The sequence below is a fragment of the Micropterus dolomieu genome, linkage group LG03 (assembly GCF_021292245.1).
Source record: "Micropterus dolomieu isolate WLL.071019.BEF.003 ecotype Adirondacks linkage group LG03, ASM2129224v1, whole genome shotgun sequence".
NCBI lineage: Eukaryota > Metazoa > Chordata > Actinopteri > Centrarchiformes > Centrarchidae > Micropterus > Micropterus dolomieu.
In genome coordinates, this window is record NC_060152.1 from 25,127,380 (window position 1) to 25,143,133 (window position 15,754).

The window sequence follows — 15,754 nt, forward strand, 5'->3', positions numbered from 1 at the left end:
CAACCGGATACAAGCATCCCTGCCTCTTGAAAAATTTTATTGAATCAGAGAGGATAGGAGAAATGCGCATGAAGCCATAGCAATCTCAAAAAGAGAATTGCTTTTTTGGTTCCGTCATTTTAATTTCTCAGTGCACATACTGTAATTTCCTCCTGGGACCCTCCTATATATCCAGGCTATTAGACCTCTCCAAATCAGTAAGGAAACTCCAAGATATGGTGAACTTCTGATACAGGATGCAGATCCGAGCTCTGGTTCTGTTCTCTTCTGTGCGTCAAATGGAATTGCATCTCATTATTTTATAATGAGAACCTACGATTTTCATTGGCTATACAGTTATAGTTCTCTCTGCATAGGAGCAGCAACAACAGCAGCAGCCATAGCTGCTGTCTCAACGCTCATAACTATGGGCCGTTGGTCATCATCTGCCTATGAACCATGCCTCCGGCCTGAGGATCAAGCCATCCTCAATGCTCAAAGCACATGGAAGGCCAGGGAGGTTGGCTGGATGTGGTTGTTTTGGGGGTCTTTGACGCTGCTCTCTCTCCCTCAGGCTTTCCACGCAGTGGTGGTTCTAGGCCAATTTTATTGGAGGGGCCAGGCTGGGGCTAGTTGTTTTGTTAGAGGGGCGCATTCAATCTGGTACAAAAGAGACAAAGGCAATGTTCAAGCTTTCAAAATGTCTTGTTTAGTTTATAATGTAATGTTTTAGTATGTTTCACTAACTTACAGTTATTTTTTTCAGTAACAGGATTTTTTCAGCAACTTATAGTTTTATTAAATTACATTATTTAAAAAAAAAAAAAACATTCCTGTTAACTATAGCTCAAGTTACAGTACATTCTTTGATGCAACACATCGTTGTAAGGCTTAATGAACAGTATAAGCTCTAGTGTACTAGATATTCTCTGGATCCCAGTTTGTATTTTGTATCCCACTATAACTTTTGCTAGGAAACAACAAATGCCTCCATATTCATTGGTCATGATGTGAAATATGCCCAAAACAAAGTACTTGATAGTAGGTCATCATCTGTGCATTATAAAGGGGGGATACATTTTATGGCAGGTTGAAAATACAGTCTGAAATAATATGTATCCCACTATAACCTTTGCTAGGAAAATAGAAACTTCTCCATATTAAACACTGTTATAAGTCATGTATACACAAATTGATAATACTTGATGTTAGGCCATCATCTGTGCATTATGGACAGGGATACATATTTGATAGACTGCATGTCCAGCCTGGTAGGAGCAGTAGGCTACTGTTATCGCTTTTTGTGTATGAAAATAATCAGAATCAGAAATCACTTTAGTGCCAAGTAGTATTTTACACGTACGAGGAATTTATTTTGGTGATCAGGTGCTACACGTAGACAAACATAAATGTAGAAATATATAGATATGGAATAAACAAATAAAAAATGCATGTTATATAAGAATAATAAACAATGCTGTTAAAATGCAATTCATTATTAAATTGTTTTGATAATAATTTAGCCTTTAAGGAGGGGGACTGACCAAAGGCTATCCATGCAATGGAAACATGGATTACAAGGAAAAAATATTGTCTACAATGCTGCATTCAGTTTTAAAAGAACACATGATTTATTTATTGAGTTTTCAACAAAAAGAACAGACACAGACCCTTACATTCATCTGTGTGAGTAATATACAATATATCATTGAATGTGGTGAGGTAAGCACTAATAACAGAAAGTGGTGTTAACTTAAAACAAGAGGAGAAAGTTTGTCAAAACCCACACAGAATCACCAACCTGGAAACACATACTGACACTCACAAACGAGACATACTGTGGGCTGCTAGTACAGGGAGAGAACATAAGCCAGCCAGGAGCCACAAGAAGGGGCAGTTGAGTGGGCTGTCACCTCGCTAATAACGTGAGAAAAGCCACCAGTTCAGTGAAGTAGGGTGGCAGTGGGTTTGTAGCAGGCAGGACATCGAACAGGCCTACAAAGGGTGATTGGAGGACTTTGGTAGATGTGATGGCCGAGAGTGAGTCAAATACAGAATTCCAGAACCGAGAGAGAGAGAGCAGGACAGGTCCAAAACATGTGACAGAGGTTAGCTGGTCCTAAGTGACACTTATCGCAATTTGGATGTGAGCTAGTTTGCTTTTAGACCAGTGGACTCAATTAATTACTTTGCACTGCAAATCCCCATGCCGGGCGTAAATCGATGCTGCATGGACCCATTTCAGAGCGCACTGCCAGACCTCAGGCTCTATTTCTATATTAAGGACCTCAGACCAAATAGCAGTTTATCAGAGGACGAGGATTGGTGTGTAAGGAATAGAAGTAGAGTAGAAGGAGGAATAGCAGGAAAGCCAGGGAAACGATTGTGAGCAAAGTCTCTGACTTGTAAATACCTGAAGAAGTGGGATCTCTGCAATTTGAATTCACCCACTAGTTCAGAGGTCACTAATAGGCGGACCGCGGTCCGGATCCGGACCCGGACCCCGCCGCTGTCCTCTCCGGACCGCCGACCTACACAGTCGATTTATTATTGAGACTTACTACCTCGTGACAGAGTGTTTCTATTTTAACCCGCGCAGCTTTTCTAGCATTTACTGTACTGGTTTAGCGGCCGCCGTCCGCCTATTAGTGATCTCTGTTTTATAGGGATACCACATATGTCAACAAAGTCATTTTCCTTATTTTTAAGGCAAAAATCTCCATACATCCATCGTCAACCGCTTATCCTGCGTACAGGGTCGCGGGGGGGTTGGAGCCAATCCCAGCTGACATCGGGCGAAAGGCGGGGTACAGCCTGGACAGGTCGCCAGTCCAACGCAGGGTGGCAAAAATCTCCAATTTTTAATATTTAAAGTTAGACCTGATACCGAAGAGAATACATTAACACAGTCAATAGCCTTTTCTACTTCTTCTTCATTCTGTAAAAAATAGTTGTGTCATCTGCTAATTGACAGCATTTTAATTGATTTTTGGCTATTTGTATATCTTTGAAATGATCTTTTTTTAATGTGAGGTGCCATTGTTTGCGTGCCAAATGGTAGTTTAACAGAACAATTACAACCTTTATAAACGTCTGGATTGCACATTTAAAATAACTTACAAAGCCAAAAAAGTCTAAAGTATTAAATAAAAAACTATGCTTCACAGTGTGGAAGGCCCTATAAAAGTCTAAAAACAAAATATAACTATTTTCATTAATAAATTGGTTGTAATCAACTAAATCTAAAATTAGATGAAATTAATTATATGCCTTCCACGCATAAAACCAGACTGACAATCATCAATAATTGTATTGAGGCATAAACGCAATCTTTGAGCAAATATTAGAGCAAGTAATTTGACGCCATTGTTTATTAACGTTATAGGCCTCCATTTTTCAAAAAAAGTCTTTATCTGGCTTAGGTATTAAGGAGATTAGCCCTTGAGACAAGGTTGGAGGTAGCTTCCCAACCTCAGTTGCTTCCCTAAATACAAATAAAATAAATTCTGCAGGGTTATCTTGAAAAACATAGAATTGGCTTGTTAGTCCATCATTTCCAGGGGATTTATTATCTTTTAACTAAGCTATATTACTTTTTATTTCTTCTAAAGTTATATTCTGGTCACACATCTTTTTTGATTCCTCATCTATAGATTTTGCACTATCCCTTATGGAAGAGAAGAAAGATGTAGGCCTATCATTAATATCCTTCCCTTCAACGACGCTGAAGTTAGCTTCCGATTCACAGCTTCCGACTCGGCAGTTAAGGGGAATTTAAGTGAAAGTTAACTTAAATTGCTGAGCGACCGATTCTCCGTTTTTTGCACCTCTTACTGCTGTGCAAGCTGTTTTAGGCAAGCATTTTAGGCAAAGCCTAAAATCTGAAACACTTTTTTAGATTTGAAAAAAATTTATTTTATTTGTGATAATGAAAAAAGGTATAGTTTCAGATTTGTGAAAATACTTTAAAGGGCGATTTCAAGGCTTTTTTCGCATGTAGACCACATTAGACCAGGTCCAGATCCAAAACCACTAAACCTAGAGATCTCAAAACTGGACTAGATTGTCCCACGGAGGCTAAAGTTTTAATCAAACATAGTTTCAGATTTGTGAAACCTTTATTCAATTTGTGAAAATACTTTAAAGGATGATTTATCTGCTTTTTTCACATGTAGACCACATTAGTCAGAGATTTCCCTTGCATTTTCTGACACTTGTCCATTAATATTAGGTTTATTCAAAGAGGAAAGACCTGCATTTCTTTTTTCCAAACATTTCCTTCTATATCTTACAAATGCTCCTCTTGCCTTATCTTCATAAATTTGGTCTAAATCTAATTGTAATTTGGTTAAAGAGGTGCTATAATTCTTTTTGGCTTCTTAATTGAGTTACATACCTTTTTTGTGCATGTAATATTGCAAAGTGAAAAAGTCCAGCCCAAAGTGAGTTCCCATCTCCCACAGAAAACACTGCTCTGAACTGCTTGAAAACAGCTTGTTTGTAGTCCAGCCGTTTCCCTTTGCAAAGCAAAATGCGCCTCATGTAACGCTGGACAAGCGACTAGTCCGACAAGCCCTCAAAAACACCTGTGAAAAAACACTGAGCTGCAGCACACACCTCTCCTCTCCCTTCCAAACACTAGTTACCCTCCAGGCAGTCAATGGACATAAAGTTGTTACTGTGATGTAGAGACAGTGCACAGTTAAAACTTTATGGATGACATATAAATAATTCACCACTCTGAAGCTCCAGTCCATGTTGCTAAGCTGGTACTAGGATATACAGCTGAACCAAAGCCGTGTTTACCGGCTTCTCACTGGCTAGTTGTCCTTAACTAGGAACCGCGCATGTGCAACTCCCAACAAAGATCATATAGAGGCAAGATGTATCACTCCGTGGCTGAAAATGAGCATAATTCCACGTCTTTAATAATTGAAATGGAACATCTGATCATTCATGACACTACATAGTCTGATGAATCAAAAGTCATAGAGCATGATAAGACAAAAAGAAATGTTTGTTAATTAAATGTCAAAATCACATACAATTACAGTACAATTTAAGAAAATGCCATCATTACAACGTTGAGTGGACCTCAATTTCTTTATACTGCGGGCTGAATTAATTTTTTGAGTTACTTTAAATATTTAATATTTTGACAATGATTAGAAAAATCTTGCTACAGTTCCGATTTGACTATATGTATTATTTACTTGTATATAAATAAATGTATAAATTTGTGGCCACACAATGAACTGTCATTTTCATCAGTTTGTTATAAATGCACTATTTAATCTAAGAATGGCTCATTGGACAACACACAGGAAAGAATGATGTTATTTATAAAGTCACAATTCATTTGTGGTCATTCGGATAAAAAAAATTCACCTTAGATAAGCCAATCTTGTCTCCTGATGTCATCGCTCATCCTGCAAGTCATACTGGTAGACTGAAAGCAAACAAACCTTCACCCTGAGTGCATGTTCTCCATCAGTGGTCTGTACGAACTGGTTAGCTTACCTGTTCGTAGCCTGTTTTATACATCAGACCATTCCAACGACCCAATGTCAACAAGCACTTTTCAGTCTTTGGTGTTACATGGTGGTAAGTCTGAAATGGTGTCAGGGATCAGCTTCTGATTTATAACAACCCCAGACCAAAAAGAATCTGGACCAGAGAGACTGCTGAAGGCTTATCCCAGGATGCTGAGTTTTACTTAGTTGCTGTGGACCAGCGTGACAAAGAGAAACAGTGAGCAGAGAGAGATGGCACCGGTCAGCACGGCTTTCACCAACAACACTGTCCAGCTGCCCAACAGGAAGACATGGACAAACAACCTGAAGACACAACAGAGAGAAACACAGTGTAAGTTACAGTTTTAACGAACAAAACAAAACAAATGCATTGGCAGTGGTGGAACTATCCATTAGAGCGACAGATGAATAGTTACATAACAGATTCCAGATATTTGGCCACCTAAATATCAGGAAACTTGAATTATCAGATATTTTTAAAATACCCATTTCTTCCACTTGTTCATGCATTTGTAAGAATCTAAACAGGTAAAAATCCATGAATTTGATGATGGATGACATATGGTCAACAGAATGAGCCCTTTTACAAAAAGGAAATTAAATAACATGTTCTGCTGGTCTCTTAATCTTTAACATTATTATCACCCATGCAAAGTAAAGTGCAGGCACTACATAGGCGATCAAACATTGGTTGAACTGAATGGCAGTCATGAGTGCATAAGTCTGTCTGCGTCTCCGTGTGATTGAGTGAGTGAACGCTCGGTTTCTTTATTCTTAGAGCGTAGGCTAACTAAAACAACAAGTTATTTAACTATAACTTAGTTATGGCTAGTAGACCCAAGTGCAGAACTAAGAGAGGTGAGGAGTTGGATAAAAGGCATATTTATCGCAGGGTTGAAGGGATGGCATATTGAGCCGGGGAAGAGCGGGACTAAGCGGAAAACCGGATATGTGCAGAACCGAGTTGGTGGCTGCTGTGCAGAGCAAGGGGAAAGCTGTAGCTGAGCAGGTCCAGAGCAGAATAAGGGAATAGTTTAGCCTGGTGGGGGTCCAGGGAGAACAGACAGGGTGAGTGCTATTTCCAGTAGTGGAACTATAACAACACGTTATTATACAAAATTTGCTTTTAACTTTTAGACAGCTTTTAGGACAAGAGAATAAAATTAATAAACCCCACTGCTGTTGGGTCCAGCCCTAATTCCAACATGTCTAAATCTTACTAATGAACAATATCTTCTTTGGGATTTTTCTCTCTTGCAATTAAATTCAATCAGTCAGGATAACTGAGTTACATGCTCCATTTGACCTTCAACTATTTATTTTTCACCAACAGCAGCAATGTCATATCCCTGAAAGTAGTACGTCTAAAGGTCTGTATCTGTTTGCGTTGCATATGAGTGTGTGTAAAAGCGTGTCAGACTTACTCCATTAAGAAGGCCTTGTAGACACAGAGAGCCAGCAGCACAGTGACAGGAAGCCTGAAGCTCTTAGGAAGGTCATATCGTGTGAACATCCACACCACTGCTGCCATGGCAATATAATGGACCTATAAAGAGACAGAGAAATAATTACTGGTTTTAATTTAGTTTCTTTACACACTAATACAAATATTCACATTACAGATACAATAGACCTAAAGACAGACGTGTATCTGAGCACACAGACAAGAACACATGTTTTTATTGTAATCTTTTCAGTAGAAAACAGATAGACTGAAGGTCAGACAGAGAGAACTGAGAATGAACAGACAAGAACAAATGTTTTTATTGTAAGACTGAAGGTCAAGGACAGAGAGAACTGAGAATGAACAGACAAGAACAAATGTTTTTATTGTACGACTGAAGGTCAAGGACAGAAGACTGGAAGGGCAGAAGCAGACAGAGTAGAGCAGTGAGCAAAGAGAAGAGGACAGCTACTCACCAAACTAATGTTAGAGTCAAAGCTCATCTGGATGTATTTCCAGTCAAACTCAATCCCTCTGGCTCCCACCCACAGAGGAAGACACCTGAAGAGTCACACAACCGGTGAGATTCAGTGTTTAATAATTTGTCTAGCTCATGTTATCTCTGCAGAAACAGTATTAGTGCTTACCTAGACATCACAAGTTCTGCTGTTGCCCAGCCCATGGCAGCCACCATGATCTTGTACTCTCCTTTGCCAGCATTACGAGACATCACAAGATGGAGGCCCAACAGATCTGCCAGGTCCACTGTTGCCTTCATAAATTCCTGCACAACAAACACACATTACAGCCTCCTACACAAGTTGGTAATCTACTTGCTTTCTTTGTCTTTGCATTTATAATAGTTAAGTGAATATGCGTGAAAAATCCTTTCTGGTGTTGTTGTGAAAGAATAACGAAGTTTCAACACTCACTCCTACAAAGTCATAAACTCCAGCTCCCCCTTCCCATGTGGGGAAAAATGTAGCTAGGAACAGCATCTGAAACACAAAAAGGTAAGCAAACCCCGTTTACACACTTCAAAACACAAGGCATTGAATGACCTCGTAGTTTGTCCTTTTTCCTGCAATCTCCCCTGCTCGATTTTATTTCATTGCAGGCACTTTAGCCTCAAAATCATGAATGATTGTTTAATCATCAGAAAGCTCACACTCACCTTACAGAGTTGGACAAACAAGTAGGTTGCTCCAGCCTGGACACATCTCCAGAAGGCATTGTACTCTGAACTAAAGTTTGAACACAAAAACAGTGTTAAATCGTAGGATTGTAAAATGAGGAGGCACAGAATGCAGAATACAACAAGTTATTGAGAGACAAGGCAGTCCCGGCGGAAACTTGGGTGCAATGTGTTATAGAGGTGGTATTATGGTTTTTGGTTTTTCCCTCTCCTTTATTGAGTTATATACCTTTTTTGTGCATGTTTGCAAAGTGAAAAAATCCAAAGTCCAGCCCAAAGGGATTTCCCATCTCCCACAGAAAACACTGCTCTGAACTGCTTGAAAACAGCTCATTTGTAGTCCAGCCGTTTCCCTTTCATCCCTGTGACGACACAGGGAAGAAAGCTAAATGCACCTCACGTAACGCTCACCAAGCGGCTACTCTGACATGCCCTCAAAAACACCGGTGGAAAAACACTGAGCTGCAGCACACACCTCTCCTCTCCCTTCCAAACTAGCTATCCTGCAGACATTCAATGGACATAAAGTTGTTACTATGATGTAGAGACAGAGCTCAGTTGAAAGTTTATGGATGAAAGATACTTTTGTTACAGATTAATAACTCACCACTCTGAAATTCTTGCTCCAGCCAAGCTGGTCGACAACATGTACAGCTGAAAAAAAGCTGTGGTTGCGTCTCACTAACCGCTCTTCTCTGCTTCTGATTGGTTAGCAGTCCTTAACTAGGAACTGTGCATGTGCAACTCCCAACAAAGAGACAAGATGTGTCACTCCATAGCTAAAACGTAGCCTTCAACACAGAGTGAAAAGAGGAGCTGCAGCAATGTGCAGTATGAAAAAAAGTGTTGTTTTTTTTTTATTATTAAACCATGTAAACATGTTCTGGTACAACCCCTAAATGGGATTTTGAAAATGAGCATAATACCACCTCTTTAAGCAAAGGTACTGTCAAATCAGGTGCACACTACAGTTTTAAGAAGATTATGTGGACCCGTCTCAAACCCGAGACGGGTCCACATAAGCAGATTATTAACAGACCTATTTGTCTCTGAGCATATGTTGCTACAACATTATAGAAATTAACAAGAAACCATGTAATAATGATGTAAAATCAGCCATGATGGTGCAACACAGTATTTTACTTGGACTCCAATTATCCTTCACTGGTCATGACTGCTGTGGTGGATATTATACAATATAGGCATGCATCATTCCCCATCCATGCTGCAGATCCCTGATTCAAACAGACACTTACAGGCCGCTGCACTTGTATGTTATAAAGTAAGGGAAATACGCCAGGGCAAAGCAGTTCCCAAAGTGAAACAGTGTCATGATGTCTGGTCAAACAATTCAGCTGCGTGGAAAGAAAGAGACATAAAGAAATTAGGTTTTCACAGGCCGTTGATACAACAGGCCACATGTTCATCTGATTTGTTTAATACTGAACCATTTTAAACACACACACAAATAGTGAAAATGCCCCTCAAAAGTTCTATAAGGGCCAAGGTGACGGCTTCATATGACTTGTCCCAAAACTGCAGATATTCAATTTGATGATTTACAACAGAGGAAAGTAAATGCTCTAACTTGAGAAGCTAAAAGCTGAGGATGTAGCATTGAGCTTTCTCACTGGCTTAAATGATCAATCAACCCTAAATTGTTGTTGGTTTATTTCCTGCAATAGGTTAACTTAATTGACTATTTGCTTTCTTCAGCAGCGGACAAGTATTCTTATACAATATTAATTATCATTTCTGTTCTTGATTTTACTCATGTTCATATCTCCTCAGCATCAGCTAGACTTTGTTAGACTGCACAGTGAACAGTTTTGGGTGATGCTCCATGGCCGCCGGTTACCTCACAGGCTAACAGGCTGATTTACAGCATGTGTGAAGTAACGTTAATAACAAGTTTGTCATCGCCAGATAAAATGTTAAGCAGGTGTCTGCTTTAATCCGTTACAACAGAGCTATTAAGCTACTCGAGTTAATGCCATTAAGGACATAAATAATCTGTAACGTTACGTTAGCTAGCTAAACTACAATCCCGTCAGTCACCAGTGGTGTAGACACGCTCCTGTTTCTGGACATCAAGATTTGAAGATTTAAAGTCTCTCTGTCGAGTTTAATCGTAAACCTGGTCTTTATTAGGTTAGCATTTAAACCACACGACTGCACCTATAAAACAGAGCCGTTCAGTGTCAGCACTTACTGTATCTGAAGAGCAGACTGTCTCGGCCAATGAAGAACGGAAGTAAAGCTTAGCTCAACCTCGAAATGCCTCCGACAATCTCACCTGTAGGAACTTAACAATGTGTTCCGCGAGATGCTCGCCCCAGCGCCTAAATGCTCCCCTGTACTACATAGGTCAAATAACGTGTGTTAACCTTATTTTTATTCATTCCGGACTCAATTTAACCCTCTGTTGCTCACATTTTGTTTTATCATATAAAATATTTATTCCTGTTTTTGTGGAACATTGAGGCTCTGATAATGTTTCAATGATCAAGTGTTCATCATATAGCCTACATCACATTAGAGGTCCTTCATTGAGCACAATGTCCCAATCTCCCTATGTCCTCTGTTGCCTGAGGACAACTGTATGCTGCTCAGAGTTAAGGTAATATAATAGCTACTTCATTACTCTGTGTGTGTGTGTGTGTGTGTGTGTGTGTACACTGGCTAAGCATCAGGTGTACAGGATTAGGTGTGGGTGAGTCATTAGAACTATTCATCACCTTTAACTACCTCCTTTGGTGCATTCAGGGCGCACCGACATCAGAGAATTCATTTATGTTGTCAGAATTCCCCAAAAGACAAGCAGGCAAATTATGTCCTGCAGCTTTCTTCTGCTGTTTGTCGATCAACACGATATCTGGTTGGTTAGCCATCACCAGTTTGTCAGTCTGGATCTTGAAGTCCCACAGGATCTTAGCTCGGTCATTCTCAACTACCTTAGGAGGAGTCTTCCATTTTGACCACGGGACTTCCAGCCCATAGTCATGGCAGATGTTTCTGTACAGCTACCTGGTTATGGCGTTCCATGTACGCACTTCCTGCCTGCATCTTACACTCTGCTGTTATGTGCTGTACTGTCTCAGGGGCATCCTTGCACAGTCTGCACCTGGGGTCCTGCCTGGTGTGGTAGACCCCAGCCTCTGTTGATCTTGTTCTGAGTGCCTGTTCTTGTGCCGCCATGATTAGTGCTTCTGTGCTGTCCTTTAGTCCAGCCTTTTCCAGCCACTGGTAGGATTTCTTGATCTCAGCCACTTCTTCTATTTGTCTGTGGTACATGCTGTGCAGCGGCTTCTCTCTCTATATCTATCTATCTATTTATCTATCTATCTATCTATACTGGGAGGGTGAAATGAAATCATCACTCCCTCTGTGGTGTGGAATCAATCAAGAAATATACATTTCTGAGTATCTAATCTTTTATTTTCAGAAAGTATCACAATCACAACAAAACATTATCGATATAGAATATAGGACCCTGTGGTATAGAGAGGTCGGTCAGTTAACCTAAAGACAAAACAGTCATTAATAATGCAGCACCACTACTTCCTTCCCCGGAAGCGCAGGCCCGTCCAAACCTGAGAAACACAAGCTTTGATTGTTTTATCTGCGACTGCTCACACTTTCAGTCACCTTATGCTTAGTTGCAGAGGCTGTAGTTTGATGAAACTTAAAAAGACTGGTTTGTAAACAACACAGTTGCCGCATTCAGTTCCTGAGACAGCAAATCAATTATCTGAAAGACAAAGAGTGATCTTCTATCCCAGTAAACTGTGGTTTAGACTAATTGTTTTTTTATTTCTGTGTGGACATCTGCCTCAACCCACCAACTGGTCGAGGCAGATAGCTGCCCACCGTCTGTCATATTTCTGCTCTGAAGGTTTCTACCTGCTAAAAGGACTTTGTTAATAATATGACAAAGGGTCTTGCCAAGATCTGCTCTATATGAAAAGTTCAACTGTTATGAGTTGGTGTTATATAAATACAAATTAATTGAATTTAATTGAACACAGCCGGACCAAAAACAGCCTTCAAGAGGAAGGCCAGTTTGACGACAAGGAAGACAGTACTCACATTTCTCAAAAATAAATGTTGAGGAAAAGATGAAAAAATAATAAATAAACACATTGGACCCAAATATAGTGGTGCAGGGAAAGGTTCTGCTCATTTGCATCTGAAAGCTAAATTAAACTGTCCACTCTTCATGTTTGGATGGGGAACTCAGGATGCAGGCAAATGGCTGATTTTGAATCAAGAGATGCTGATGGCCACATCCTTGTGCTGACCTCTGACTACCTGAGCACTCTTATCTTAGTATCAGCATGATGTTATCTATTCAAACCAAATGTGTAACTGTGCAAAGTCTGAGCACCTGACAGCAGTCTGAAATGAAGACTTCCACAGAATGATAAAGAGCAAAGTCCCCTTGTTACGAAAATGTCAACCCTATCAAATGGTTCAGATTTAAGTCCTTGTGAACATGGTTTTCTTTATTTTTCAACACTTAAATTATTTGTAAAATCTACTGAAATGTAAAAGGCCAAGATTCCTTCTAAATATACATAAATACATACATGTCATAATAACAAATCCTGGTGGTAAGATGAAATAAAATATATTTATTAAAGGACAAATACAAATCATTGATTATTACCAGTATTGAATGATGTAGTGTATATTAAAGAAATGTGTAACATTTAAATTATTTCAGTAAATACTTCTGCAGTAGTTCCACAGACCTTTGAAATGTTGTTCCTGTTGCAGTATGTTCAGTGAAACAGTAACTGCAGCAAAACTGTTGTAAATTTTCAAAGCTTTTCATGTCAGTTCCTTTCAGGAGGAAGTAACTTGGCCAAGGCAGGAAAAAGCAGAAGGGAAAACCTTTCTTCTATATTAGGGCACAGCCCGCAGTCTGAGTGTAGCTGCAGTACCTTCAATGAGGCAGCAGATGGCTCTAAAGGTTCCCTCCTGTGGCTGCCCCAACCTTGTCTCCTACCAGAGGATGTTTGTAGACAGTGGATTGGGTAACAGAGGAGTCAGTCTCTCTCTCTCTTCCTGTAATGAGCCTTCAGCTAATGTTTCCACTGAGTTGCCTACCACTTGCTACAGGAGGTGTAACAGCATCCATAAAGTAAAAAGGCTACTCTTCAAGGGAGGTGGTGACTGATCTGAGGATATCAATACTTCCCTTAATCTAACTTCTCCCTCTTTAATTTAACTTCTGACTTTACAGCCTTTTGTTCTAATATTTTTGTTTCTTTATTTGATAGGTGTGAGTAGAGATGCAGACAGGAAATGGAGAGGAAGAGAGAGAGGAGATGGGAACCATATCTGGTATGTCTTAACTACTAAGAAGACCCCTATTTATTATTTCAATGCACATTTTTTGTAATTTTTCTCATAAATTCCACCTGGACACTAAACAATGTGAAACAAAATATTGACTCATATTTTGAGTTAAGTGAGGAAAATTGGAAAGCTGGTGAGAAAAATGTGGGAATGTAGGGACTAGATAAAGATGGAGTTGAATAAAAACTAGTGAAATGTATTCAGTTTTCATTTGTTTTACTAATGTTTTTTAACCAACTGATCAGAGGTTAAAACCATAAAGCTTTATAGTCCTTGTACTCATCTACATTGCTATTATTTAACTAACAATATTATTTGTTGATGTATTCAGTTATATTTTTAATTTGTCTGATAACTCCACTTCTGCATTTTGTCTGTTTCATGACTCCACAGGACACAGTGAACAGATAATAATGAGACAGGACTACTTGACAGCTCGAGATTATTCAAGTTTTATTTCTTTGTCTCATTACTTTTAAGCGGAGTTACAGTATCTCTGCCTCTCAGCTTTTTCCTTCCACTGGTGACTAAACCTTTAAAACACACCAACAGGGAGATGGATACAGTTACCATAGTACTGAGCCATAATGACACATCTAAAGTGGCAGTGGGAGGTGGAGAGGGGGCACAAGGACACAAATACTGTCACCGACCGATCATCTCGTCATTAAAGGAAAAAACATAAACTAAGAGCACTCAAACACACTGTTGCTGCTGCCTACGTATACTGTAGTAGAGCTAAACGCTGTGATGCTATGACTTGGCTATGGGAGGGGCCTGTGTGTAAAAGAGAAAGGAATGGCTAGGAGGAATGGTCGGGGTGGTCCCTTTCCTGATTTCCTTTTTGGACAGGAAGTGTCTACTCTTTGGAGTGCATGTACAGCAGCAGGTCAGCGACACGGTGGCTGTAGCCGAACTCGTTATCATACCTGGGGAGGGAAAAGAAGGAAGAGAAATTAATTGATTGGTTTTGAATAGATAAATATGTGTTTTCTTTTTCTTCGTTAGATTAACACTAACTTCCTGTTTTACACGTGGGACTAACCAAGACATTTGAAAACTAACCAGGAAATGAGCTTGACGAAGTTGTCGTTGAGGGAGATGCCTGCGCCAGCATCAAAGATGGAGGAGTGGGTGTCACCGATGAAGTCAGAGGACACCACCTGCAGAACACAAACCACGCTTAAAGTCAGATATATTGTAGTGTAGCCAGGCACAGCTTAAGCAATACATGACTATTTGCAAAATAAAAACTCCATCACTGTCAGTCACAGAGGTAATATTTTTCAAGTTAAATAAATTACAATTCATTTAGAACATCCTAATTTCATCCGGATCAAGTGAACAATAGCACATACTCTGGCCTGAACCTCTTTACCCCACCTCACCCTATCCCCACTAACTGTCTTGGTCTGGCTTTATAACTAGCTGTGTATTTGCTTTACAGTGTATGTGAAATAACTGTGGGTGTTACCTGGTCCTCGGTGTAACCCAGCACTCCCTTCATGGGCCCATGTGCAGCCTTCTTGCAGGCTTCCTTAATCTCAGCGTAAGATGCAGGCTTGGACAGACGGCATGTCAGGTCCACCACTGACACATCAGCCACTGGCACCCTGAACGCCATGCCTGTCAGCTTACTAGAGAGAGGACGGAGTGACGGTGTCACCTTCTGTTTTTGGTTTTTCTTAACCTCATAGTCACATTAAAAAAAAAAAAAAAGGTGCATTTGATTATCTGGCTGATGACAAATTTCTTTGTCCTTACCCGTTGAGTTCAGGGATGACTTTGCCCACTGCCTTGGCGGCACCAGTGGAGGCTGGAATGATGTTCTGGTGGGCACCGCGGCCATCACGCCAGGCCTTTGCGCTGGGACCGTCTACTGTCTTCTGGGTGGCTGTGTATGCATGGACTGTAGTCTGCAGAGAGGAGAGTCATCTTACATGAAACATCAATAACTCAGACATTTAAAGCTAAAAATACAGTTCCATCCTGCCCTATTGACAAGAGTGGTTAAAACTTTCAGTATGACATTAGGATACAGCTACAGTGGGGGAAAAAGTATTTGACCCCTTGCTGATTTTGCAGGTTTGCCCACTTACAAAGAATGCAACAATCTATAATTTTAATCATATGTACATTCTAACAGTGAAAGACAGAATCCCAAAGAAAATTCCAGAAAATCACATCATATGAATTTATAAAAATTGATAACCATCTGATGAGGAAAAACAAGTATTT

General features: G+C 39.9%; 2 protein-coding genes across 3 annotated transcripts in view; both read right to left on the reverse strand.

Annotated features, from left to right (window-relative positions):
- Window positions 1-4,879: 4,879 nt before the first annotated feature.
- tmem147 (transmembrane protein 147) lies at window positions 4,880-10,490 on the reverse strand. 2 transcript variants are annotated; one of them, XM_046044006.1, is made up of 8 exons: window positions 10,365-10,490; window positions 9,409-9,507; window positions 8,132-8,201; window positions 7,890-7,955; window positions 7,605-7,741; window positions 7,434-7,518; window positions 6,938-7,059; window positions 4,880-5,816 (listed from the first exon to the last, which is right to left on the reverse strand). In XM_046044006.1, exons 2-8 carry the CDS (start codon window positions 9,483-9,485, stop codon window positions 5,696-5,698), a joined length of 678 nt encoding a protein of 225 aa, XP_045899962.1. In that variant the 5' UTR covers window positions 9,486-9,507; window positions 10,365-10,490; the 3' UTR covers window positions 4,880-5,695. The 2 variants fall into 2 exon arrangements, with proteins under 2 accessions (XP_045899962.1, XP_045899964.1); XM_046044008.1 differs by lacking the exon at window positions 10,365-10,490 and adding an exon at window positions 10,211-10,343.
- A 3,462-nt stretch (window positions 10,491-13,952) lies between these two features.
- The window catches only part of gapdhs (glyceraldehyde-3-phosphate dehydrogenase, spermatogenic), a 15,063-nt gene continuing 13,261 nt past the window's right edge, over window positions 13,953-15,754 (reverse strand). The window contains exon 11 of the mRNA XM_046043995.1: window positions 13,953-14,445. Within this exon, the coding sequence (XP_045899951.1) occupies window positions 14,376-14,445 (70 nt within the window). The 3' untranslated portion in view covers window positions 13,953-14,375. The remainder of the gene's footprint in view (window positions 14,446-15,754) is intronic.

Coding starts and splice junctions, on each gene's coding strand:
- tmem147 (XM_046044006.1), bottom strand. CDS start 9,485: ATGACACTGTTTCACTTTGGGAACTGCTTTGCCCTGGCGTATTTCCCT. Junction 8,202..9,408: donor ACATACAAGTGCAGCGGCCT/GTAAGTGTCTGT, acceptor TTCAAACTTTAG/TTCAGAGTACAATGCCTTCT. Junction 7,519..7,604: donor GCAGAACTTGTGATGTCTAG/GTAAGCACTAAT, acceptor GTGACTCTTCAG/GTGTCTTCCTCTGTGGGTGG.